Source organism: Pelodiscus sinensis, chromosome 1, assembly GCF_052426305.1.
Source record: "Pelodiscus sinensis isolate ZL-2025 chromosome 1, ASM5242630v1, whole genome shotgun sequence".
NCBI lineage: Eukaryota > Metazoa > Chordata > Testudines > Trionychidae > Pelodiscus > Pelodiscus sinensis.
In genome coordinates, this window is record NC_143052.1 from 252,557,340 (window position 1) to 252,583,303 (window position 25,964).

At 43.2% G+C, this 25,964-nt stretch overlaps 1 protein-coding gene across 2 annotated transcripts in view; it reads left to right on the forward strand.

Annotated features, from left to right (window-relative positions):
- Nucleotides 1–534: 534 nt before the first annotated feature.
- TMTC4 (transmembrane O-mannosyltransferase targeting cadherins 4) overlaps nt 535–25,964 on the forward strand; it is a 74,470-nt gene continuing 49,040 nt past the window's right edge. The window contains exons 1-5 of one of the 2 annotated variants that reach the window (XM_006122464.5): nt 535–687; nt 4,222–4,437; nt 13,386–13,501; nt 16,679–16,895; nt 21,469–21,556. In XM_006122464.5, the coding sequence (XP_006122526.2) occupies nt 547–687; nt 4,222–4,437; nt 13,386–13,501; nt 16,679–16,895; nt 21,469–21,556 (778 nt within the window). In that variant the 5' untranslated portion in view covers nt 535–546. The remainder of the gene's footprint in view (nt 688–4,221; nt 4,438–13,385; nt 13,502–16,678; nt 16,896–21,468; nt 21,557–25,964) is intronic. The other variant, XM_006122465.5, reaches the window with a different exon arrangement.

Below are 25,964 nucleotides of genomic sequence, written 5' to 3' on the forward strand. Positions count from 1 at the left end.
CTAAAAGAGACCCCTGTGGGACCCCACTTGTTAATGCCCTTTCAGACTGTAAACTCCTTGCAGGGAGGGGAGGACAAGGCCTTCTCCTGCCTGGCACTAGTGTAATCTCAATATAAAACAAACGACCGCGGTCAATAATAAAGTAGGGTGGGGGGGGGGAACAGATCAGTAAAAGTACAGTCCTTGCGTGCCTGTCTGCGCACGGCTCGGCACACACGCGCGCAAAGGGAGCCACACGCGCCCGTGCCAGGGAAACAAAGGTTTTTGTGAATGAGGAGCAAGCTGCAAGCCAGCAGGCAGCAGCCGAGTGGGCCTGCGCAGCGCGGGCTGGGCGGCCGCCGCTTCCCCGCGCTCTTTGTGTGTAGCGCAGCGGGGTGTGGCCCAGCGCAGCCCCCTGCTCCCGCGGCCGCCGGCTGAGCCAGCTCCGCTCCATTCTCTCTCCCCGCCCCGCCCCCTTTGTTCGCTCCGCGGTGCGTCACGGCGGCAGCCACCAATAGACGCAGGGAGGGGCGGGGCGAAGGAGGGGGTGGGGCAGGCCGCGGGCCAATGGGCTGTGAGGAGGCTTTCAGGTGGCAGAAGCCCCGGCGGGGCCCCTCCCCCGCCCCAGCAGCGGCGCCCGGGCGCGCGGAGCGGGCAGAGTTTCGCAGCCCGGGTGGGAGATGCCGCTCTGGCGCTGTCTCCTTGCAGGTAAAGCTCGGCCGGGCGCGCCTGCTGCGCTTGCCGCAGGGGGCCAGGGCTAGGGCAGGGGGCGCTGCAGGGGGGCCGGTGTCCCGTGCACCCCGCGGCGAGTGCGCTGGGGCCGGGCAGGGGCTCCGGGGCGTCCCCCGGCGGAGCCGGCCAGGGTTGCTCTGCGCCTCGCTAGGCGGGGAGTGCGTCTTTGGCGCCCCACTTCTGCCACTGTGGGCGGCGGGGGGCAACGCGGACCCGGGTCGGCGTGGCGAGCCCCGCTCCCTCGTTCGTCCCTGTGCCGCTCCCAGCACAAAAGAGATGCACTGGGCAGCGTGCGAGCCGCGGCTTCAGCTCTGGAAACGTGTGTGTGTGTGTGTAGTGGTGGGGAGCTGTTTTGACTCTCGAAGTGCTTTCTGCACCGGTCTCATTCCCCGCCTTCTCCCGCTCCCCTGCTGCCGTTTCCCCAGCAGAAAAGTCCTCCGAGTACAGGCTCCGGAGGGCGAGCTCTCTGCCTCTCTCTGCTGTGTCATTGGAAACTAGGATTAAGTTTCTTGATTCCCCAAACAATGCTCTTGGCAAGCTATATTCTTATACGGGGACCATGGGCGGATCTCCTTTGTCCGATCAGAGAGGCACTCTCATGCAGGCAGAAACGGCTGGTTCCGTTTGACATGGCACACCGTCGTTAATTCACAAATATCAAAGGAATCTGTTTCGGTTACAGTAGAGTTTTAAGCTCCAGCAGTATGTTTAGATACGCTGCCAGCTAGTGGAATGTGGTGTACAATATGTAATATATTAAATACCCAACTTTTCTTTGACCTAGAAAGCAACCTCTGAGAATGATATTTTTGTTAGGTATTGTGCCACACCAGTCAACAGTGAAATGGAGATATGCACCATCAATGTATCAGAAAGAGAGCAGTTATCAGACCCCAGGTGGTATGATCCCCTGGTATCAAGCACATGGTTCAGTCCTGCTCAAACAAACAAAACGTGTGTTAATGTTTCTTTCCCCAGATTCAGTATTCATACTGAGCGTTTAACAGTTCTGCCCACATAATGAAGCAAAATTGACCTATCCCTTATATAGGTCCTATTAAATAATGATGGCAAGTATACTGGCTGCTGTTTTCCATTTTCCTCATTTATAAGGGAGAATTTTCTGGGAAAGATGAATTATGATCAACTAGTGAAATTTCTTTGTATTAAGTATTTCTATAGTGGTCATCCCTGCAGTATGAAAGTGGTAGCATTGTATATGCTTCCTTGTGATTAAGAATTACACTTTTAATCTTTCATTGATTGTAAATGAAGAGTGGATTACATTTGAAAATAAATTTTGTTATGGTGGTTGGTCTATTTTTCTCTGCTTGATAGTTTTTTTTTTTTCTTTTTTCCCCACTGTTTTCCTCTGTCTTTCTCAGGTCCATACCACTTAACACCTGCATCTCAACAGACTTGTGTACCACAATAGAGAGCTTGAGGGGCACATCTCAGGAGTGTGTGTGTTCACCTGCACATTTAATTTCACAGGCTAGGAATATGTAGTCGGTTTCAAGGAACCTATGAGTTCCACTGATAAGCTCTTCAAGATTGACAGTTATAGCGCAAGGAAGTTTATTGCTTCCATTGGCTATGCTAGCAGAGCTTTCAGACTCCACAAAACTACTTTAGACTTTTTCCATCTTAAAATAGATAGAGATTGAATTTAAAAAAAACCCACTACTAAGTTTCCATAGGTAAAATCATAAAGGCAGGGAATGCAAAACTTAAGATTTTGATAACATTAATAAAGCTGAGTTGCAAAATATATTTGCTGTTCTTTCTCCTTATTAAATAGGTATCTGGTTATGAACCTATTTTATTTTTCTGTTGGTAAGATGTATATTATAAAATATGCATGATGTACTGCATGACCTAGTAAATTTTGTTGATGGAATCTTAAACTTGTGATTCTTGACCAGGTTTGCCAATCCTCCAGGATTATCCTGGAGTCTCCAGGAATTAAAGATTATGTCATGTGATGAAACCTCCAGGAATTCATCTAATCTGAACTGACAGACCGATTCTTGACTGATTTTTTTTGAATGCCAGTTGTAGGACCTAATTTTCTAAGAATTCTGTGTACGTTTCCTGTTGAAGTCCCTGTAGTTCCACATATGGAGTCCTTGGAAAGTTAGATTCTTCATGTTTCATCAACTAGGGACGTTAAAACTAATCAACTAGTCGATGGAATTGCCATCAATTAATCGATTAGTCGATAAAGGCATTTCCTCTTTGAAATAAAGCAAGTGCCTGCTGGGCTATTGCTACATTTCAAAGGCAGAAGGGCCCTGCGGCGTTCCACCTTTAAAATGTACAAAAGCCCCAGCAAGGGCTCTTGTGCATTTCAAAGATTTAAATGCTACATGGAGCAGGGGGCCAGCCGGGGTCTCAGAGACCCCCGCTGGCCCCAGGCTCCATGCGGGGCTTTCGCTTTGAAGTGTACAAGAGCCCCAGTGGGGACTCTTGTACAGTTCAAAAGTCGAACGCTGCTACTGCGCCCCTGCCCCTTCCCACAGAGCTGGAGCTGGGGGAAACCGGTTTTTAAGACAGCACCCCATTCTCTCCCCCTCCCCTCCCCTCACCCCCCGCTGCCTCTTTATGATAGAGGCAGCAAAGGTGGGCGGAAGCGACTAGGAAACTATTGTGTCGACTATCCGATAAGCTTTTGCTTATCGGATAGTCGACACGTCACTTACAGCTGTATCATCAATGGATGTACTTGGGTTTATTGTGTCCTAACTGGTGTAATTGTGTACATTAGAGATGTAAAAAGTGTTGTCTTTTGTAAAAGTATAACCACTGAAATTTCAGTGGTTACACATTTATACACAGGGGGAGGCAGCTCCGTGAGTGCCAGCTCCTAACTGCCCCCTTCCTGCACTGCTGCCTCTGTGTTCCCCAGGAGCTGGTGCTCACAGGAAGCCTGCTTAAAAGTTGACTCGCCGTGAGCACCAGCTCCCACCTGCTTTTCCCACCCCTGCACTACTGCCTTTGATACAGAGGCAGCAGTGCAGGGAGTTGTGTGTAACCGTGAAGTTTAACCGACGATCCCAGGCTCTTTAGTTAACTATTTAACTATGTATTCTAACACATCCCTGGTGTACATAGTATTCATCACCCTCAAAGAACTTCATAAGCACGTACTAATCCTCACAAAGCACGTGTTTATGAAATGTGTGGTATCCTTATTTGGAAAAATAAGGAAACTTGCGTCCAGAAAGTAGAGTGACTTGCCAAGGCTTTTGAAGTAGCATGTGTCAGAGTAAGGATTATAACTCAGCTCAATACTCAGACCATAGTTAACCATGCTTTTCTACTTTTCCCAAATGTGAAATTATGTTCAAAGAGGTTTCAATGGTAATTTAAAAAAAATCTTTCTTTTTACTCTAATTTATTTCAGAATTACATCTCACCTGTGTAAAATGCCATGTTTTCTTATTTTCATTTCTTTAAGCAAAGCAAATGGTGTTTTAAATGTAACTATACTTTGCATTTGTTTTTCAGATTTGCAGCCAACATAATGCTGGAGCTCCACAGTCGAAACAAGCATTTCACAGAATGGCACAGTCAGAATTTAATTTGGATCATGAAATATCATGGTTTGTGCTTCCCTCTTATTGGGCTAAAATTATTGTTGGACTCCTTTCCTGCATGTGCTTTGCTAACAGCTACGATGGAGATTTTGTCTTTGATGACTCTGAAGCTATCCTCAATAATAAGGTTTGTGTTTATCCTGACTTCAGTTGTAGTAGAAAAATAATTAACTTAAACTGATACTGCCAATTTAATTGGGCCCAAAATTAGACCCTCAGAAAATAAAAATGTGGAGTTCAATTTTTCCTTTGCCATCATCCTTTTTTAAAATTATCATCTGACTGTGCAAAGCGTTTTAACAAGTAAGCCACTATTTCTGTAAACGCTGGACAAAAGTTATACATTACTGCTTTGTTGCAAAGCAAGCAGAAAGAGCACACTAATCTAATGAATCCTTACTCCCAAAGGTTTATTGACTACTTGATTTGATGCTGGTCCACAAACAAGGAAGCAGTAATGAACAAATAGATTACTTTGCCCTGGCTTAATTCTCTTTATCCAATTGCGATCCATTGGCCAGCTCAGCACTGATGTTATCAAGGAAGAGTAGCAGCATCTATTCTGAATGAAATGTGCTTTGCTCACCTATGTACTGAGGATGAAATTGGCTAGATGTGCACAATGTTTCGGCCTGATCCTGAGGACACTTGTGCACTTTGGCGTGTGCACATGAAACTATTTACAGACGCAGTCTTATTCCCATTAAAATCACTGAAGTTAGATCCACAAAGGAAATTTAGATGCCCAGTGGAATTAATAGCACTATACTTGGCACCCAGGCTTCCCATGCATTGTATGGAGCATGTCAGGTACTTGAGGAAGAGATTCACAGACACCAACCAGTTGATGAGCAGGAAATCACCTAAAGTAGGCGATGGAAGATGCCAAGGAGAGCGGCAGGTCTTAGTCCTGTCCCTTAAAAACGGTTAGGTTTCCTAACTCAGGACTGGAGGGCGGTGCCATCCTCTGCTCAAGATTCACAGTTATGAACCCTCTCATGGAATTAGATACACAATTCTGGTCAGTCCTTGCTTATGAAAAAAACAGAGAGAGAGAGCCCTCTACCCCATTATCAGCAGTACCCTTGTGATTAGGCTATTCACTTGAGATGTGGAAGATCTGGATTCAAATTCCTGTTGCAGATCAGTAGGGATTGAAACCTGGGTCTCCCACATCTCAGATGAGTACTCGAATGACTGGGCTACTGAGTATAAGGAGATACACACGCAACTCCAAAAATCTTGACCTGCTCACCAGTGTTTCCTCTAGCATGTTCTATCCAGAGGGTGGGAGGAAATGAGGGGTTGAATTTTCTTTTGGTCGGGTTGAAATTTCTTATATCAATATTGAGAGTATGTGTGGATGTGCATCACCAATAGAAACAAAAAACATATATAACTTTAAACAGTGTGGGGAAAAAATATATTAAAACAAAGGATTGTTAACATGGAGCAATGCTTACAATGTTTAATATGAAATCAAATAAAAAAGAAAATGAACACTACCCTTGCAGTACATGTATTATCATCCTTTCTAACAACTCAAGCTAGTAAATACACCAAAATGTATATTATCCACACATAGCTCAGCTTTAAGATGATAAACTAATTTATGAGTCAGCTAGAAATAGTCATGCTCTCCTTGCAAATATTAATACAATATTTATTGACACTGGAAAGGAGGGTAAAAGGTATTCAGTCAGGCTTATGTGGTTTCTCTGGGGAATGTTTAGGATCCATGCTATACATGGGATTCATGCTATACAAGAACAAGTGAAAGAGGCCCGTAAAAACAGATACAAGTTCTGGTTTGACACTTTCACCTTGTGTGTGTCACCAACTCAGATTAGAAACCCTACTGCAAATTAATACATGGCTTCAGGGTTCATAGACAGATCCATGTTTCAAAGAGCTTGCAAAGAAGGTTTCATCCTACTAGAAAACTAGCATCACACCTAATACTTCTTTCTTCTAACTTGTATGAGCCAGAACTCTACCATATAAGAAAGATCTGGTCTTAATGCAATACAATTTACCGTGTTTTAATTAGGATAAAAAAATTAAGATCAGAGTTTTAGATATCTGCAACACTCCAAAAAAAATCTGTTGTTAATCTTTCTCTCTTACTTTGTACTATTAACACCTATGTAATCTTTGTTTGTAATTATGCAAATATCTGGGCGCGCGCGCGCAGACACACACGCGCGCGCACACACACACACACACACACACACACACACACACACACCCCCCCATGCAGCCTGCTTTCCCTCCAGCCCAACCAGAGAAAAGTGCTATCTGGATTACAGCAAGCGAGTCAGGAGGCCACCCCAAACAAGCTGCCTCTCCTCCGCCTCCACCTCACTGCACAGATGCCAGCACCCACCCACTCCCTTCCCTCCATTTACTCCTGTGCAATCTGTTCTCCCCAGCTGAGCTGGGGGCTGGGATAAAATCCTGCTTCTCAGACATGCAGGCACCAGCAGTCTAGCTGGGAGTTTGGACAGGACACAGCTCAAACTCAGTCTCCACCCTTCCCCCAGCTCACTCCAGGACACAATCACAAACTCTCTCCTGCCTCCACCTCACCCCAAAGCCAGCACCCACCCATTCCTCCTTTTCCCCACCAACTCCCTGCAGTCAGCTGCACCCCACCCCGCTTCCCAGCTCAGGATGCTCGAGGACAGTGCTGGGTTTCTGCCTCTCTCTTCTCCCCTAGTGCAGACCAGACTTTCCAAACTCCCCTCTGACTCCTCCCAGCCAATTACTTCCTCTTTCTCCCAAAGGTCCCTACTCTGCAACTCTCCTCCCAGCTGCTTATTCCCTTCTTCCCACCTCCTTATCTCTCCTCCCTGCTGCTCTTTAAGCTCCTCTGTCAGAAGCAAGCAGCTCCTCCCCCAGCTGAGTTCTCTGCCTGCACTGGAACCATGAGTGGGGCTCAATAAATGGTCACTCAGCTAACAAGGAACTTAGCTGCTCTCCCCCAGCTGTCCTTTTTAGTCATACCAGATCTGCGAGATGTGCTCTGAGCAGGCCTATTGGATTGGTCCTCAGAAATGAGTTAGGTAGGGGAATACCTAGTCTGAGGATTCTACCAGGGTTTAGGCATGCCATATGAGGAGGGATTACAAAGTCTGGGACATTTTAGCTTAGAAAAGGGGGGGGGGATATGATAGAGCTCTATAAAATCACAACTGGTGTGTGGAGAAAGTGAATAAGGAAAAGTTATGTACTTGTTCCCATAACATAAGAACTAGGGGATCACCAAATGAAATTAATAGGTAGTTTGTTTAAAACAAACAAAAGGAAGTACTATCTCATGCAACACACAATCAACCTGTGGAACTCCTTGCCAGAAGATGTAGTGAAGGCCAGGACTTTACCATAGGGGTGTATGCGAGTAGTTGACTACCCAATAAGCCTATGCTTATTGGGTAATCAAGGTGACTACTTGCATTCTCCCTCTCCCCCGCCTCCAGGACTGCTGGACCTGATGCAAACTGTGACCGAGCAAGCCTGGCTCAGTCCTGGCTCGGGTACAGGAGCTACCCCGCCTGGCTCTCACTACATTTAAACTACAGAGCTACAGCGGGGGGGGGGGGGAGGGGGGAGAGTGTAATTCCTCCCTTGTCATCTAAATTCCATCGACTACACTATTAGCTATTTACTCACTTCCTAACATCCTTACTTTAACAGACTTCAAAAAAAGAGCTAGATAAATTCATGGAGGATAGGTCCCATCCTAGCTATTAGCCAGGATGCGTAGGAATGGTGTCCCTAGCCTCTGTTTGTCAGAGGCTGGGAATGCGTGACAGGGCAGGGATCACTTGATGATTACCTGTTCCGTTCATTCCCTTTGCGGCATCTGGCATTGGCCACTGTTGGCAGACAGGATACTGGGATGGATGGACCTTTGGTCTGACCCAGTATGGCTGTTCTTATGTTCATAAACAAGGGGACTGAGCAGCTCAGCATCATCAGTATTGAGGCGTTTTGTGGATATGCAATAGCAAAAATTGAGGTGCCTAAGGGGCTAGGGCTCTTAAGGAATTTCAGCACCTCCAGGGTTAGGCAGCAGATGAGTGGAGTTTCTGAGAATCTCAGAGGTAACAACAATGGTGAACTTAAGCACTCAAACTGGTAATTAAACACATAAATCCCTTTGTGGATCAAGTCCTGTGAGTTTTACCATAGGCTTCGGTGATTCAGATTATGGTCCTGAAGGCAGTGGAAGGCTTTCCATTGACTCCCATGGGTGACCAAGTGGATAAGGTTACTCTTGTGCAGAAGACTTTGCAGGATTGCCTGATGGTGAGTTTCACTCAGCAAGCATTCCCAAGGGTTTTCATAAGGTAAACCCCAGCTTAAGGGAGGGAGTGTGTTTCATGTTCCCTTGTAACATTCCTGTGGTAACAGCAACAGTTGATTGAATAGAAAACAATATAAAGGACATATTTGCTTTTTTTTAAAAAAAATCCCACCGTTTTTAATGTAGTAAGAATCTTGTATTTTTAAAAAAGCTGTTTGGCCAATGACTGTTTACATTCCTTAGCCAATTTTCAAGCTACATGATTTTAAAACTGTGGTCTCCAAAACACTAGCCATGTTTGGCTATTTGGCTGGTTGAGAGTGGCTGGTTTGCTATAGCAGTAGCCATTGTAGTGGCTACTGCTTCAGAACTGATTGGATACCTTAAAGTATAAAATCTTATTATAGACAGTTTAAGGTGTGGTCCTACAAGATACTGTGTTCTCAGTTCCAGAGATGCCTCCCAAGGGGACCATGTAACAACTTGTGAGAATGGGCTGTTCAGTGGAGCCTGACCTTAGTCTAGTGAACCTAGTTTCATCTAGGAGGTTAGGTCTAGACTACAAATTTTTGTGGGAAAAAGCTACACAAAATGCTCTACGCATTTTGAGTAGCTTTTTCTGATTCTTTTGTCGGAAGAAGCTTTTCCGACACTTGGCCTGCCTACACTGGGCCAAAAGTCAGGAAAAAAAGACCCTCTTTCAGAAGCCCCCTTCTTCCTTGTGGAAGGAGGAATACAGGGGCTTCTGAAAGAGCGCGTTTGCACTTCTGCAAAAAAAAAAAAAAAAAAAAAAAGCAGAAGTGCAAACGCATTCCCTGGACACAGTGTGGTTTTTTCAGGAAAAAACCCTGCAGTATAGACATAGCTGGAAATAAGAGTGGTAGAGGTGGTAAGAGAGGTACATAAAGCAAAAAGAAAAGGAATTGATACAGAAAGTCTCTCTCCCCATATGCTCTTGAAACCAAAAGAATGAAGAGAAGAATACCGTAGTGGTGGCCCTAAAGCCTTCTGGAAAAAAATATGCTCTGTGTTTTGAAAAAAACATGGTTGATTATAAAAATAGTCTACCACAGTTTGCATTTCAGCATCCTACTAAATTATCATTGCTCAAGTAATTTGTAGTGTGTTTGTCAGCCATACCCTAAGCTAGAAAAATGTAAATACATACCATACATTCTGTAATCTTTGTATCTGTAAAATGACATACTTCTGGGAAAATATGGTTCTGCAAAGTTTTAACTGGGGGATAATCATGCAGTTTCATTTTCTTAAAAAAACTGACATTTAAACCAAGGTAATGGTGTGTGTAGTTGTTTCAATCCAGTTTGTACACTTGTAATCTTCCTCCCCAAACGTCTTTCCACATTTACCTGACAAACTGAAACAATAACATTTATCAGCACACACAAATGTAAATAAAGCTGTTCTAAGATTCTGGCAGCAGGCAAGGAGAAGAAACTAAATCTATTGGTTAAACAACCTCATTTTTATTTATGCAGCCCACCCTTGAAAAATATGGCAGTTTAATTTATTTCCTGATCTAAATCTTGGCACATTTCTTTAGAAACTGAACCGGATTTTATTGACACTAGAAGATTTTAATAAAGAGGTTAGAGAAACATGTAGAATATTAAATCAGTACTAAAAATGTAGAGATGAGTGGTTATGAATTGGTGAGGAGGGAAAGTAGCTTAATAAATGCCAGTTTTATTTTACAAAATACTACATGGTATATTTTATTTTCATTCTGTGTGAAATACAGAATAAAGTTTTCTATAGATTTGATTAGCCTTGCTTTGCCAGTGTTTTCTTAGGTACCACTGTATGACCCTTTTGTTAACTTGCTAGCCCTCCCCACCATACTTTCCTGTTTTAATGAAAGATATAGTGTTAGTTGGCCCCACGCCTACCATGTTGTGGTTCATTAAATTATTGGCTTTTATTGGTGTTCAGGGTTGTTTTCCAGATGCTTCCTTGTAATTTAAAACCATATTTTTAGTGGTGCACAGCAATGGTTTGTCTTTATTTTTTTGGCAAAGCAAACTTAGATTAGCAGGAATTTCTAGAATAGTATTGAAAAGTATCTTTTCCATGTGCTGCTATATAGAAGAATTGACCTTTTCAAGTACAGCACCCTGCTATGCATAGGCTACTTCTAATCAAATATTTAGGGATTTCTGGGTATTCACTTTCTGTTGTAGTGGAGAAAATCATGAATAACTTTTCCAATAGATGCGAATTTCTTACACTTAAGAAAAAGCAAACAGTTATGTTTCAAGTATAATCCCATGAAGGCGAATAAACTATTTTACATAACTTTCTCCAAACTTCCAGCGTTCAATGGGCCAGTTTGTTGTACCAAATAAAAGCAAGCAGGATCTTATGAGGGGGATAAGGCAAAAAGCCACATTTATTGTAAAGATAATAATAAAAAAAAAAAGAAAAGATAGAAGCAAACAACGTTGTTTAACTACTTAACCCTTATACATATAAACATTCATTCATCCATTCATTCAGGTTCTGTGTATTGTTATAGTTACCAGCCTGGAAGTTGCTTGAGACAGAATACTGGCCAGGTATTCTGTACACAAGTGATGGTAGTGGGGAGCGAAGTCCTGATCAGATGCGCATCTGAAGCTCCTGGTAGGCTGGCAGCAGAACCTTGGACTCTGATTCCATAGTTTTTTAGTCCAGTTCTTATAGGAATTTCTTCCCATGTCAGTCTATGGAAATTGCTCCATCATGCTGATGTCTCCAGGGTGGCTGCCAGGTGCTCGTCAGTGATCTCATTGGGTGGACCTCCAGTACTTGGTTTTCTCCACTTAACACCTTTTGGTTGCACTGGCACCTGACGCCTTCTTCAGCCCTTTGTTGCTGTATTCTCAGGCTGGCACCTCTCAGAACCATTCATTCATCATCCAAGCACTCTCTCTCTCTTACATACATTCCTAAATTAATGTTTCCCATACAATATTTTTGTATAATAATAACTTTACATATATCAGAGTTGTAGTTACCAAAAGTTTCTGGGTGGTATTGCTTAAAACATTCTCTGAGTGCTGAGTAAAGTTACAATGTTTTAAAGAGAACAGGGGTCAATTATGTAACAATGCCCTTAGTCAATTACAGGGGTTGGCTCCCATAGCAGAGTTAGTGGCTTGACAATGCATTGTTACAATGTATCTCTGCAATGTCAATTTCAAGCAGCCCCTTGCACAAGCTTGAGCATGCCCTGGGGCACAGAGGGGGGGCTGTTTCTGGCTACATAGGATTATATTCTTAATAGTTCTAAGTTACATGACCTAATACATTATATTCTAAAGGCGCAGTAATAATAATAAATCTAAACATTTAACAATCTTAACAAATAATAATAATAAGAAGAAGAATTAATAAATCTAAACACTTTAAGTTGTGGGGAACAAATTATGGGGAGTCACTTCCATTTGGAGGAATCATTTTCAATACATTAATATGTTATCCCTACAAGTTCAGCATTTCTGAGGTCTGGAGAATTCAGGTCGTAAGTAAGTGAAATCCAATCACAAGATATTCCTGGATATTTTGCTTTGCCTGCTTGTGATCAACTCAAGACAAAAAATAAACTTGGATTAAATTGGGCAAAGTGTTTCCTAGTTGCAGCATTTAGAGACTATGTAAAACTGATAGTTTGCATTTTTATGAACATAGTGCTGATGTTGAGTACTATTTTCAATGTTGGTTAAAAATCTGCTAGCACAGCACAAATATATTTTTGTACCTCTTGTCATAAAAGAGATGCTATTCAAGTGTAGAGTAAGTAGTATATAGGGCAGTGGTCACCAACCAGTAGATCAGGATCTACCAATAGATCTTGGACCCTCTGACAGGTGATCGTGATTGGTTTGTCTGGCTCTTCAGCTGCCCCTTTCCCCGCTGCCCTACTGCTCCTTCCCAGAGCGTCTCCCTGGGAGCCACCTGCTTGTTGTGCAGGGTGGGGGAGACAGAGGCAGGGGGCGCTGATGTCACTTTGTGCCTCTCCTCTATCCTATCTTCACAGAGTGAGGAAGGCGGGGCCTTGGCGAAGGGGTGGGTTGGGCACGGCCTTGGAGGAAGGGGCGAGGCAGAGATATTTGTGTTTGAGGTAGATCTTGGACTGACTTAAATTCAAAAAGTGATCTGTGCTTAAAAAGATTGGAGACCACCGATACAGGGGAACTTGCTTATAGGCTTGATATGTCAGAAACAAAGAGTACTAGTTGAATGGTGTCATGTGAAAGGCAAGGAAGCCACCCAACAAGATTTTAAAAAGAGCTAATCAATGGTTGTCCTCTTTAATCTTTTGCTTTACATCTTTCTTGCTCACATTAATTGTTTTTTACTGGTGCTAGTAGAAAAAATGGTAGTTTGCAACAACTTGTGCTGTTCCTATTTCCAAAGATCCTAGCTCTAAAATAATATATATATTTTTTTTTTTTTACAATATTTTCCATTAAATCTATTGGGGTAGAACATCAGTTGATGGAAATCAGCATAGCTCCATTTGAAATTCATGAAACTATGCTGACTTATGGTAGCTGAGGATCTAGTCCACCATAATTAAAGGAATACAAGAGGGTATTGAAAAGGCTGGGAACTATTCCAAACACTAAAACGCTTAATAGAAAATGTCTATAAAGTATGGTCATGCTGGTGCTGGTCTGTCTTGTATGTAACTGTTCTCAATCCAATTGATTTATCTAAACTGAAATGTTAACAGTGTTGATGCTAAACATATATTCTTCCAGGACCTCCGGGCAGAAACTCCACTTGGTGACCTGTGGCATCATGACTTCTGGGGTGGCAAACTCAGCAGCAATACCAGCCACAAATCATATCGACCACTTACGGTCCTAACTTTCAGGTGAGACCTAGTGTCATGCCATAGTACTGGACTCAGTCGTTTATTTTGTTAACTGACTTTTGGTTTTGTTTTGGAAAGTAAGAGACTTTGAGGGAAGTGAAATTTCTACTACAACTAATTTGCAGTACAGGGTGGCCCTGCTATAGGTCACCCCGGTCTACATCGGTTCTGCTCTAAAGTCCTTGTAGGAACTGATGCGCTATAAGTCCTCCCATTCCCCGCTCTTAAGTCACACACAGAAAAAAGCCCCAATTTGCACAAATGGAAGTCACCTGTCAGAAAAAAATGTGGTGCTTTAAGTTGTTTCACTATAAGTCCTAGGTTTTTGGAATGTATCTTGGACTTATAGCGAGGACGACCTGTAAAAATACTACCTTGCTTAATTCCCGAGACCTGATCCTGCAATAAGCTCCATGCAGATGAACTCCTATGTCCCACAGTGTGTAGCAGTTCAGAATCAAAGTGTGAAATTCACCCTTATGCAGAGGGGCAGCACAATGGACTTTCTTGATACATAGACCTTTTATTAAGGGTGTTAAATTGTGGTTAGCTGGCTAATCGTGTAGTCGATACAGTTTATATTGACTACATGATTAGTTGCTGAGGACTGCTCTGCTGAGTCTCAGTGGGGGTAGCTCCAGGAGCAGGCTTGAAGTAAGTTCCTTCAGCCTTTTCATGGAGCTGCTTACTGCAGGCTGTGAGCCTTGTCAGCCACTCCTCCCAATGTATAAGGTGGGCAGATCCAGACTTCTTCACACCCATTTGTTCTCAGTAGGTGGTATTGGACAGTTACTCCCCTTTTTCGGTTTGACACTAACTCTAATGGTGAGATCAGAGGTAGTGTGCAACCTTGACACCTTTTCCTCCTTGCATGATTGAGGAAGGGCTGTGACTATCTTAGGGATGTATAAAACAAGTACAAATGTAACCGTGTATACTGTATAGGGATGTTAGCAACTAGTTGCTTCCCCCACCCTTGCTGCCTCTATCAGAGAGAGGCAGCGAGGGTGGGGAGCAGAAGTTGGTGCTGTGGGGAGCCAGCTTAAAAGTCAGTTCCCCCCAGCATCGTTTCCAGAGGAGGCAGAGGTTAGTGGAGACCAGGCGCTGCACATCTGCTTTTTAAATGAATTTAGAGCCTGCCAGCTCTTAATACATTTAAAAAGCTGATGCGTAGCGAAGGGTGCGCAAGCCAGAAATCAGATGTCTAGGCTCGCACCAGGTCCCTCCTGCTGTGCTTCAGCCTTTATTCAGCCTGTTTTTAGCCTGCCGGCTCTTAATGCATTTAAAAGGCAGAGCTACAGCAGGGTTAGCTCCTGGGGCCGGGAGCTAACCCCGCTGCGGCCTCCCCGCTTATTGACTAATCGACTAGTTGATGGAAATTCTATCGACTAGTCAGTTCGTTGATTAAATTAAAGTTAACATTCCTAACCATGTAACAGTTAAAAAACTGAGCGTATGCTGCAGAGCCTGCAGTGCAGCTGGCTTGCCCGCATCTGGGAGCAGCTTGCACTGCACGACACATTCCAGCTGCTAGCCCTGCTCCCAGGGAGCTGGCTGCGCTGTGGGCTCCATAGTATACGCTTTATACTACAGAGCCTGCAGCATGGGCAGCAGCTGGCTCCCTGGGAGCAGGGCTGGGAGCCAGTGTGTAACTGTAACAGAAACCGATAAGCTTAATCATTTAAATGGTTACACGCTTACATCCTTAGACCATCTGTGACAATGTATTTATATGCTTAATACAGTGTGGCCTAGATTCAGTTTGGGCTTCTAGGCACCGCAGTTATAAATAATGTAAATGCCTAATATAGGCTTCCGTATATTGCATAGATCCTGTTATAAAATGATTCTTTTCCTCTTCAGGCCTCTAAGACTCATTCTAACTCCAGTAACGCCCTGGCTAATTTAAACAGAAAATATATATACATATGTTAAAAAACATGACACAATAGAGGAGCACATGTAGGTGGCCAGTGAAAAGGTATTTCTTCAAGTAACAAATTGGCCTTCCCGAACTCCCTTAAGACTTTGCTTTTATGTGTATTGTGCATTTATAACAGGTTAGATCATCACAATGGACTCCACTTGAGCCAGATGCATGTTGGCTAGACACACTGGATGAAATCCATTATCTGTATTTAGTTTCTGTAAGTTTTTAACATAATGCTTATATTGTACAGAAAATTGTGGTACAACCCTCCGCCCCGTTCAGCTTTCCTTCCTAGTATAAACTCCTACACAGAATAGTCATCCAAACAACCCGGCCACTACCAATTCCCTCTTCACATACTTCTTCAACCTGCCTTCTTTAACTCTTTCCATGCACACCCATTAGGTGTCCCCGAAATAATGCTGTTTCCGCCTATGCCCATTTGATGATGATAATTTGTTGTGCCTTTTCATTGTGCAAAATCCCAAAGCACATCATGTAACTGTATGTGTAGAACACCACTGGTGTGGAGAATGAAAGCCCAGCAATGAGAGGGCCATACACAGTGTGGGGGGAAAAAATTGGGTCAAGAATGTTGTGGAACCCTTTTACTTTTTTACTGAAAGTGTCATAGGATCTTTCATACCTTGCATGTCAGTTAGGAGTGTGTGAGTGGTGTAGATTTAAAAAAAGAATACATTTTTTAAGGATTTATCTGAAAGAACACTTTGTTACACCATCCTTCCTGCTTGCACTTCCAGGAATGTGCATATGCACACACTACCTCTGAAGTTCGCCTGTGCCCTCCATAAGGTTGGGCTGCTTTTCTGCAGGACTCTCCAACCTCCTAATTTTTACACAGGGTGGTGTCCCAGAGCATTAGGACATGCAACTTTACAGTTATGCACCGATAAATAGCCACACTTGCTGTTTTTCCTAGGTGGTGTCTTGTAAAGGTAGTGGTGGTGCATTAATGGGTGACTGACTGCTACAGATTGGGACTGGTGAAAGGATCTGGGTGTTATTAAATAGGGAAATCCTCTGAGAGGATCTGGGCCTTGTGACTAGGGGCTTGTGGGTATAATAGAACAATGGTAAGATGCACGTGTTAGATAGTATTTTAAAATGTACTTTTCATAGTAAGCTTCTCATATAAAGGTTGTTTCTCTAAAGGGTGTTTAGTTTTTCTTTGTGTATCTTCAAGCTCTCCTCTGACTCTTAATCTCAATGTTTTTGTTTTTATGTAGAATTAATTACCTTTTTGCTGGAGGCTTTCACCCGGTGGGCTTTCATGTCCTCAATATAATACTGCATTGTGCTATTTCTGTGTTAATGGTTGATGTCTTCTCGATATTATTGGGTGGGCTACAATACAACAGTAAAGGAAGAAGGCTAAATCTTGCTCCAAAAGCATCTCTTCTAGCTGCTTCACTGTTTGCTGTGCATCCAGTGCATACTGAATGTGTAAGTACCTAATAGATCTCTATATAACGTTTTATATCTCCAAAGTTTCTGATTAACACTAATTAATCACGCGTAATAATATGGTTAATATGTTCACAAGTTAGTGATTCTACAGGGCAAGTTGTTATTTAGGGCAGTAAAAGTAAATGATCTAAATACAGTAGATTATAAATGCTCTATTGTTTCAGGCCATCCATCTTTAATTAGTGGCTGAAGAGCACATTGCTGGACATGAGTAGCAGAGGAGAGAGGCATGAAGAAACTGCATGCAAGTGCTTAATCACTGCTAATTCCTTTTTGCCTTATGTATATAAACTGGAATCTCAATTAGGAGCAGGAAGATTATATTGCCTCTCTGTTTGGTGCTGGTGCAGCATTGCAGGAACATAGAGGCTGGTTCTGGTGTTTGCAGTTTGAAAAAGGTGTTGATAAATTGGAGAGGGTTCAGAAAGAGAGCCATGATAGTTACCGAAGACATGGAAAACATGCCACATAGTGATAGACTCGAGGAACACAATCTGTTATCTTCACAAAGAGAAGGTTAAGGGGCTGACTTGATTAGTCTGAAGTAAGAATACAAAACAAAAATTTGGTAATAGACTCTTTAATGTAGCAGAAAAGGGAGTAACAAGGTCTAGTGGCTGGAAATTGAAGCTGGATAAATTCAGACTGAACTAAGGTGCACATTTTCAACAGTGAGGATAAATTGGAGTAGTTTATCAAAAATTGTGTTGGATTCTCCATCAATGGAAATATCTTAATTTAAAACTAAATGTTTCTCTAAAAGAGAGGCTATAAGTTCAATGGTAGTTATTGAATTTAAGCAGGTATAAATTCAAGAAAGTCCTATGATTTGTGTTACACAGGTGGTCAGATTAAATAGTCACAGATGGTACCTTCTGACCTTAAAATCTTTGAATATGCATAATCTAACAGGAGTCATTTTAACTGCTTCTACTTTGTAAATTACTAAAGAGTTTTAATTCTAATTTTCAGCCTCTGCCCTAGAAGTAAGTGATCTTAAATTTGGTACAACATTTATTTTCCATTCATAGCAAAAGGATTTATTCCACCTCTTTGAATCAGATCCTTGGCCCTGCTCCATCACTTTTGCACCATGGTGATGGTGAAACAGAGAGAGGCAGCTGTACTAAACAACTTGCTGGGGAATTGCCTTTAGGTAGTAGAATCCTTGGGTGCAGAGCTCTACATCAGGTTTTCCTGTCCCCCACCCTTAGAAGGGGTGTGTGACCAGAACATTCTGCATTTCAACAGTCTAGAAAACAGTGGCTATCAGTATAAAGTTATTATGCTGGGAGTGAAAACTGTTCCTGGCTGCTCTTAAGACCTGATGGAAAGTGCAGCTTCTATGCTCCTGGGAATATAAAGTGAAATTTCAGTGCAACCTGAATGATAAAGTTGCTGCTACCTACCTCTTGAGAATACAGACTATTTATTTTGCTTCTCCTGCTGTGATTCTGCAAATCACATATTTGTTTAAAATGGGCTCTAAATGTTACTCAGGCCCCAATTCTGCAAGCTAATCTGCATGTGTGCAGGGGGTCTGTTTGTATGAGCTTGCAGGATTTGGCACTAAAAGCATATCATTTGTTTGTTTCGGAAAGAAGAACCTAACCTGCTGAAAATAAACACGCTTTTCTAAGGTCAGATGATGCACAGCTGTACTTAATCTGTTAAACAATGAATTGTAAGTCTTTTACTGTAATAGTCAAGGCATTATGTACTTCCAGCACATACACGTGTATTTCTAACCATTCAAACAGCACCTCCCATGATGCTGAAAAAATCAATTGCCTTGAAATTATGACAACCCATCTCTAAAATTAGATGGCATGTTTTGACATCTGATAACTGTGAAGAATGTCAGTTTCCTGTTTTGATTTTTGTTATGTATAAACACAAGGAAACTAAAAGGTTTCATATATAAAATGGATATTTTAGTCTTGGTAGATTTAAATATAAAATTTGTTATGTCAGTGTGATTTTTCTAAATAGCAGTTAAGAACTACTGCTGTATAGTTATGTCTTTTACAAAATAAAAGTGTGTGTTCTTCCTGTTAACATTTGAGTAGTAAAATATTGCCTGTGAGGTGGAACTTTGATAGCTAGTTTGATCTTAAGACAGTTTTAATTTTACCTTGAGAACTGAGGGCCTGATCCTGCACCATTGTCTCACCCAAATAGTGCTGTTGAAGTCAGAGACAACAAGTAATACAGGGCCCTTTGCTTTAATATATTGTCAGAAAAGTGCAGGCTTGCTCCAGAGTCTACATTTCACTCTGAAACCCATACCTTGCCCAACAGAAGACTAGCGGAGGAGGAATTCTCTTTCCACTCCTCCCGAAAAAAATGGCAGAGCAGCAGCATAGCCTGAGCAGTCTCTGTAGTCCTTGAGTCCTCTCCCTAATTGGGGTAAGAGGAGGATGACAACAGGTGGGTCCAATCCTATTTCCAATGTGCCTTTGTGAATAGCTGCTCCAAGGGCACTAGCAAAGGTGTGCTCTAACACTCTAAAGGCTTAAGCCAAACCCACTGAAGTTCCTGGAAGGGCTTCAGGGATTTGGATCTGGATCTATAGGTACAGACCCACTGTGTGGGTTGTCCATATGTAACTGCTTCAGATTATATAAAGAAGTCTGTGTAGAGAATGGGGGAAGATCACTAGGTCGTCATCCACTCTCTGCCTTTGGCTGTAGTAAGTGGAGTCCAGCTTATTCTTTAAAGCATGAACAATTGGCTCGCTTGGCTTATAGCAGTGTTCCTGCTAACAGGCAGCTCCGATTTGTTTATCTCAGTGGTTCCCAACCTTTTCCAGATGGGGACCCATTTTGACAGTTTAGGAAGACTTGGTGACCTAAGGCAATTCAAAAATGGGGGGAGGAGAGGAGGCAGAGCCACCTGGGGAGACACTTGGTAACACTTTTGAAATGTAATGGTGACCCATATTTGGGTCCTGACCCATAGGTTGGGAAACCCTGGTTCATCTAAAGCAGGGGTGGGCAAGAGGCGGCTAGCGGGCTGGATCCGGCCCACGGCTGCCTTGCCAACACGCTCGCTACAGAACGGGCAGCCGGTTTAAACAGCAGGCTGTTAATTGCTCTGCACTCTGCGCAGGGAGGAGAAAGCTTTATGCATTGTTCCTATGCCTTAGCAAAATCCTCAAGCTCCCATTGGTCAATAGGAGCTGAGAAATTTTGCTGAAGGCAGGGGCAGTGAAAGAAGCCTCCTCATTCCCCCCCCTCCCCTTACTTCCTCCCTCCCTGTGCTGGAGCAGAGGCTCATGGAGCAGGTCATCCAGCACACAGGCAGGGAGTTTGCAGAGTTGCTGACTGGGAGCTGGCTAGGTAAGTGCCTCCCAGCCAGAGCCCAACCCCTTCTCTCCCCCAACTACCTGCCTCAGACCACCACCTGCATCCTCTGTATCCCCTCTCCCCACCTTCTCCAGGTCACTACTCCCTCCCAGACCCTGCACCCCCTGCTGCCCCCCTCCCCCAGGTCAGAATTCTTTCCTGTACCCATAACCTTTCCTTCACCCCATTCCCCACTCCACATCACCACCCAAGCCCCCTTTTGCACCCTACTCCCAAATCACAACTCCCTCCCAGACCCTGTACCCCCTCCTGCACCCCTCCCCCAGGCCAGAATCCTCTCCTGCACCCATAACCCCTCCTGGACCCTTCACCCCAAGCCCTTATCCCAGATCATAACTCCATCCTTCATCCAAACTCCCTCTCAGACCCCACAGTCCCTCCTACATCCCAGTCCTCTATCCCAAGCTCCCTTCTACTTCCCACCTGTCGTCCCAGACCCCACGCCCCCTCCACAGAAGTGTGGCCCTTGACCACTTACAAAAATCCTGGCGTGGTCCCTCATTATAAATTATTGCCCACCCCGATCTAAAGGCTCCGCAGCCACTGAGCCTCATGGTTTAGTTAGCCGTTCCCAGCCAAGAGGGGTGTGGGAAGCCGTGGCTTAGGCCACAGTGCTTCCCATGGCTCTCCTTGGCTGGAAATGGTGAACTGGAGCTAGATAAACAAAGCGGCCTGCGGCCCACTTTGAGAAACACTGGTTTATAGGTTAAAGCTGTCTTTACAGCACATGAAATGTACTCTTCTGAAGTGTAAAATTCTTCTTTCAATTTCCAGTTTGAGGTGCCACAGCTGCATGTTTGCTAGTGCCCAAAAGTTGTCTCCAAGAATTATACACATTTATGGCCTGGTCCATGGCAGACTTTTCATTTATTTGAATAGGCTTTGGATCATGCCCACAATCCTCTCTTTTTTTTTTTAATTAGTAAATTTTCTGGGGGTAAAAGCGAAACCATCCACTGACTTCTTGTTGTCAAACAAATGTTCCGCCAAAATCAGGGAAAATGTCTCTGGTCTTACAACATTTATTAAAACAGTTCACAGAAATGGAAAAAGTGACAGTGATTATGTTCATTTTATATTTTCAATCAATTATACTTGTATATTTTCTCATGTTTTCTTTAATAAATACTTTTGATAAAATGGATTTACTTTGTTTTTATTTTCTTTTTCTTTTTTCCAAGGTTTCAGGGATTGTTGGCAGAGCAGACCTGTTGTGTGCCCTGTTCTTTTTGTTGTCTTTCCTTGGCTACTGTAAAGCCTTTAGAGAAAGTAAGCATTATGTTTGCCTCTTTTGTGTAATTTATTTTTTTCACAGTCTCTGTAAATTACAGTAAACTAAACTATCAGCTTGTCATGAGCAATTTTTACTGCTCAAATTATCAGGAAATACAGAAGATCTGTTTTTAACAGGTGCATGTCACTAGAGGGAAAGAAAAACTTTATACCTGTCTTCTGTTCTAAATTAGACATACATTTTACGTAAAATATATGTTCTGTTACATGGTGTTTTTTTAATGAACATAAAGGCATAGATATATTTCATGGTACAGAATGACAGACTAACTTTCCTTTTTAATTTTTTTGATATGCCTGTCAACATTATATAGAAATGAATTTTATAAGTCTGACTTGTATTTTAATTTACATTCAAGTCCTGCTTATTTAATTTCCATGATTAGTCCCTCTGAATTCAGTAGAAGTGCTTGTGCATTTACCCCATAATTTACCTTCCAGTTAAATAATGTTCAGAGTTCTGAGTGTTCCATTTGGGAGAAAAAGTTGATGTCTGTTTTTCTATGCAGCCTTGGTACATGCCTTGTAAATAAACAAATCCTGCTTCTCCAAATGCAGGAGGAGCCAAAGGCAGAAAAAGTTTGTTTACAGGCCCAGAATTGTCTGTCAGCACTCTCACCAAGAATATTACTTCTCTGAGGGGGTTATACTATGTGTACAAACTCAGATTTCTTCAGATGCTCATGCGCTCTTGCTCTCTCTCTGGTCTTATATTTTCTCTCATACATGCTTTCCCCTTATGCAAAATAATACTCAGCAAAACCCCCTGTGCGCTCTCAATCCTAAATTCCTGGGCAGGTTCATATAACCCATTTTTCTTAAGTGCAGATCTGTGATATAATGCATCATTACACTTATTGTTTGAAGGGTAGATTTGTACCAATCAATCTCAAGGAAGTTTTAACTTAGAACAAGGTTTTCGCCAGCTCGTAATCTGTTTAAAGTGTACAGAATTTGGCCCATAGGCTTTAGTTCACTGTAACTATATTTAATATGCATAGTCCTTTCAGACAGAGATGCTATTCCAAATGTGTGGTATGGTATTTGATCTGAAAGTTACTTGGCAGTACAGATACTTTGGGGTCCTATTTACCTGAAGTTTATAGAAGAATATATGAATGTATGATTATGAAGTTATACATCTGTACAGAGTATTGCAAATTTGGCGTTAGCATCTTAATGAGCTTCTGCCAAAAATTTGGATGGGGTTAAGGCCTATTTACTGGCTGTGTGAGTTCTGGGGTAGAAGAACTTTGTTATATTACTTCTCTAAGATATGACACCCTACTGGCTACTTAAATTATTTTTAATGTCAGTGTTCACGTCTAAATTTTTGTGTAGCTTGTGGCTATGCCAACTAAACTGTGTTTCATCAGAAAACTCTCATCAGAGGATGCGGACCTCTGCTTGCCGGGATGTGGTCCCCAAGGCTCAAGGCACCCCCAGCTTTGGGGAGTCCATGCTGGCACTCCAGCCCCCCTGCAACCCCACCGCGGGGCTGGAGCACCCAAAATCTACTAGGCTGGGCCACCCTAGGCTCTAATGTGCGAGGGGAATGTGGGAATTGTGTTTCTCCTCAGTTAAGGGCTAAGTCAGTGAGGGGTTTTTTGTTTTTGTTTTTCTTCTCTCTTGTGTGCAGCCTCCAACTGATTTTTCTGTGGATCAGTGGCCCCGACCCAAAAAAAGTTCCCCACACCTGTTCTACACTATCATTCTCACAAGCGTGAGCCAGATACCATCTTGTATTTTCTGTCTTCTAATTTCTCTGCATGTGGGTCAGGAAAAGTCATTGGAGGTTTTAAGAACAAGTTAGACAAACACCATCATGGATTTCTAGGTGTACTTAATTCTGCCTCTGTGGGCAGGATTGGAGTAGATGACTTCTTGAGGAATTAGTTTAATTTATTCCTTATGCTATGTTTATTCCTTATGCTATGTTTCCTTGCTCTGTACTACATCAAATAAATTAAAGGCAACTTTGTGCATGCAATGACTCTCTGTGAGACCTGTTGATGCTGGTAGATATGTGGCAGAGGTAAACATCACTTGGAGGCCACAGGAACAAGAAATTAGCATGACTTTTACAGACTTTAAAATAAAAATATTCCTTCAGTAAGACTGAAAATTATTGAAAAGAATGTTTAGATTCTGATCATACATATTCTGACTGTGCAATACAAAAAGACTAGACAGGTTGTTTTAAGGAGCCTTAGTTACATTTTTAGCCATATTGTGCAGAAATCTGGTGGAACTCTTCATTGTGTAGAGGGGATAAAGAGTACTGCTTGGGTAGTCTTTTGGAAGCTGTGTACTGCAGACACTGTCTTCATGGTACTATTCACAGGAGACAGAAAAAGTAAAGCTCAAGAAAAATTCCATGAAAGAAACAGTCTCATCTATCCTTAACCCCTCATCCTTGCCCCTTGAGGTCAGAAGATGGCCACCGCAAGACACTGCTTCAGAAAACCAAGTTCCCATTAGGTTAATCTTTGAAACTGACGACTCTTGTGCTTTTGGCAAATTTCTATAAAGTACTTAAACCAGTGTATTCTGTGGAACAGATGTGGCATGAAAACTGATCTTTTAAGAATATTTGATGTTAACAGATATAATTAGTTTTTATTAGATTGGCTTATCAGGGAAAGTCCAATCAACCTGTATTTTATCTTCTAGGCCAATTCATCTTTCTGAGTTTATGATGGCCCTCGTACCATCACCTTGGCACTGGTTTGGGGAAAGCAGTCTAGGCTTCTGCCCAAGAATTGTATCCATACTTTTCTGATGATGAGTCTGAATTCAGTTCCCTTCACCTAGGAGACTTCCATAGCTGCCTCAGCTAATATATCACAGATACAGTTTGGGGAATCATAAATCATAAATGTGTGTGTTTACAGATGTAATCAGATACTGTGGAAAGCATCATTAGGCTCTGTAGTAGGCTGCATGGAACTTGGAGGGGAGGAGCACAGATTGCAGGAGGATGCGTCTCCCTCCAGATTCCACACATGTTGGCACAGGCTGGTTCTGTTCTTCAAGTGGGCTTCTAGTCTGAAAAGGGGCTGCAAAATGCTACTTCGTGCTTTAGTGTGTCTGAGTTCTGTTGCAGGGCTGATACACCCCGTTACACTTTGGGGCAGGGAACAAGGCAGCCAAGTTTGTGGGGCAGGGTATTCCACTTCCTGAGGCAGAGTCCTTTATTAACCTTAATGGTAGTGTGGGGCGGCCTGTCTGCCAAAATCAATACAATCACCCCTGTGGTCAGGGGAGTGTGGCATAATGGCCAGAGTTAATATCATTGGTGGGGTGAGCCTCAAGTAGGTGGTGGCCAGGATACAGGGACCCAGGCCCTCTCTCCTTCTCCACCAGGGCCCTATTGGTGGCAGGTAAACCTGTCATTGGCTTGTCAGGTTTCCAACTGAAACACGCCAAGCCCTGAACTGTTTCTGTCCATTACCCTGGAAAATTCCCCTGGGTCATTTCCTACCCAAGTCTCAGTCTCTGCGATCCCCTGGCCTCTCTAATGTCTGTGATGTCCCCTGTCTGTCTGTCAGGGTTTGGCTTCATCTTGCTGGCCTCTTCCTGGGAGTGCAGGTGGTCCTCTCTGCACCTCTTTCCCCTCTGTCAACGCAGACTGAGCTTTTATACCCAAGCTCCAGCTGGAGCATGCCCAGCTCTGTGTGTGGGGGGGGGGAGGGGGGAAGATGATTAACCCAGGGGATGGGAGGAGGCAATAATTTTTGATGGGACTCCACTCCAAGAATTTGGTAAATGGTCAAGGGCTGCACTCTGTGGTATTAAAAGAGGAGGTGCAGGATGGAGGTTGAGTGCAGAAGAGAGCTCAGGGCAAGGGATTAGGGTGCAGGAGTGGGCATGGGGTCTAGGAGGTTTTTTTTCTGAGAGAGGAGTAGTTCTGGCGTGGGTCAAGAGATAGGAGTGCAGGAGGGAGTGCAGGGTCTGGGGGAGGGAGTATGGATACAGGAGAGGGTTCTGATCTGGTGGAGGGGTGTAGGAAAGAGTTAAGGTCTGGGAAAGAGTTGTGACTAGGGACTGGAATACAGGATGGGGTACAGAGGGTTTGGCTTATGACTTGGGGCAGGTCACTCCCATATCCCTCCTCCTTAGACTCAAGCTGGGTTCTTTTTTTGCACACATCTTCACTAATAATAAAGATGACTCACTTAGGCCCTCAGTGATACCTGTGAGCCGATTTCCTTGGTGGGTTTGCACACAGGTAGGAGAGTCTGTAAACAGTTCTGCTGATACGCCAGCTGCACAAGTGTGTGTGTATCCTGGGCGTCAGGCACACATATTCAGCTGACACTTTAGCCCACACTTCAGTGTCCTCATATCTTTTTTGAGAGAGCTAGCTAGAGCACATCTGGTG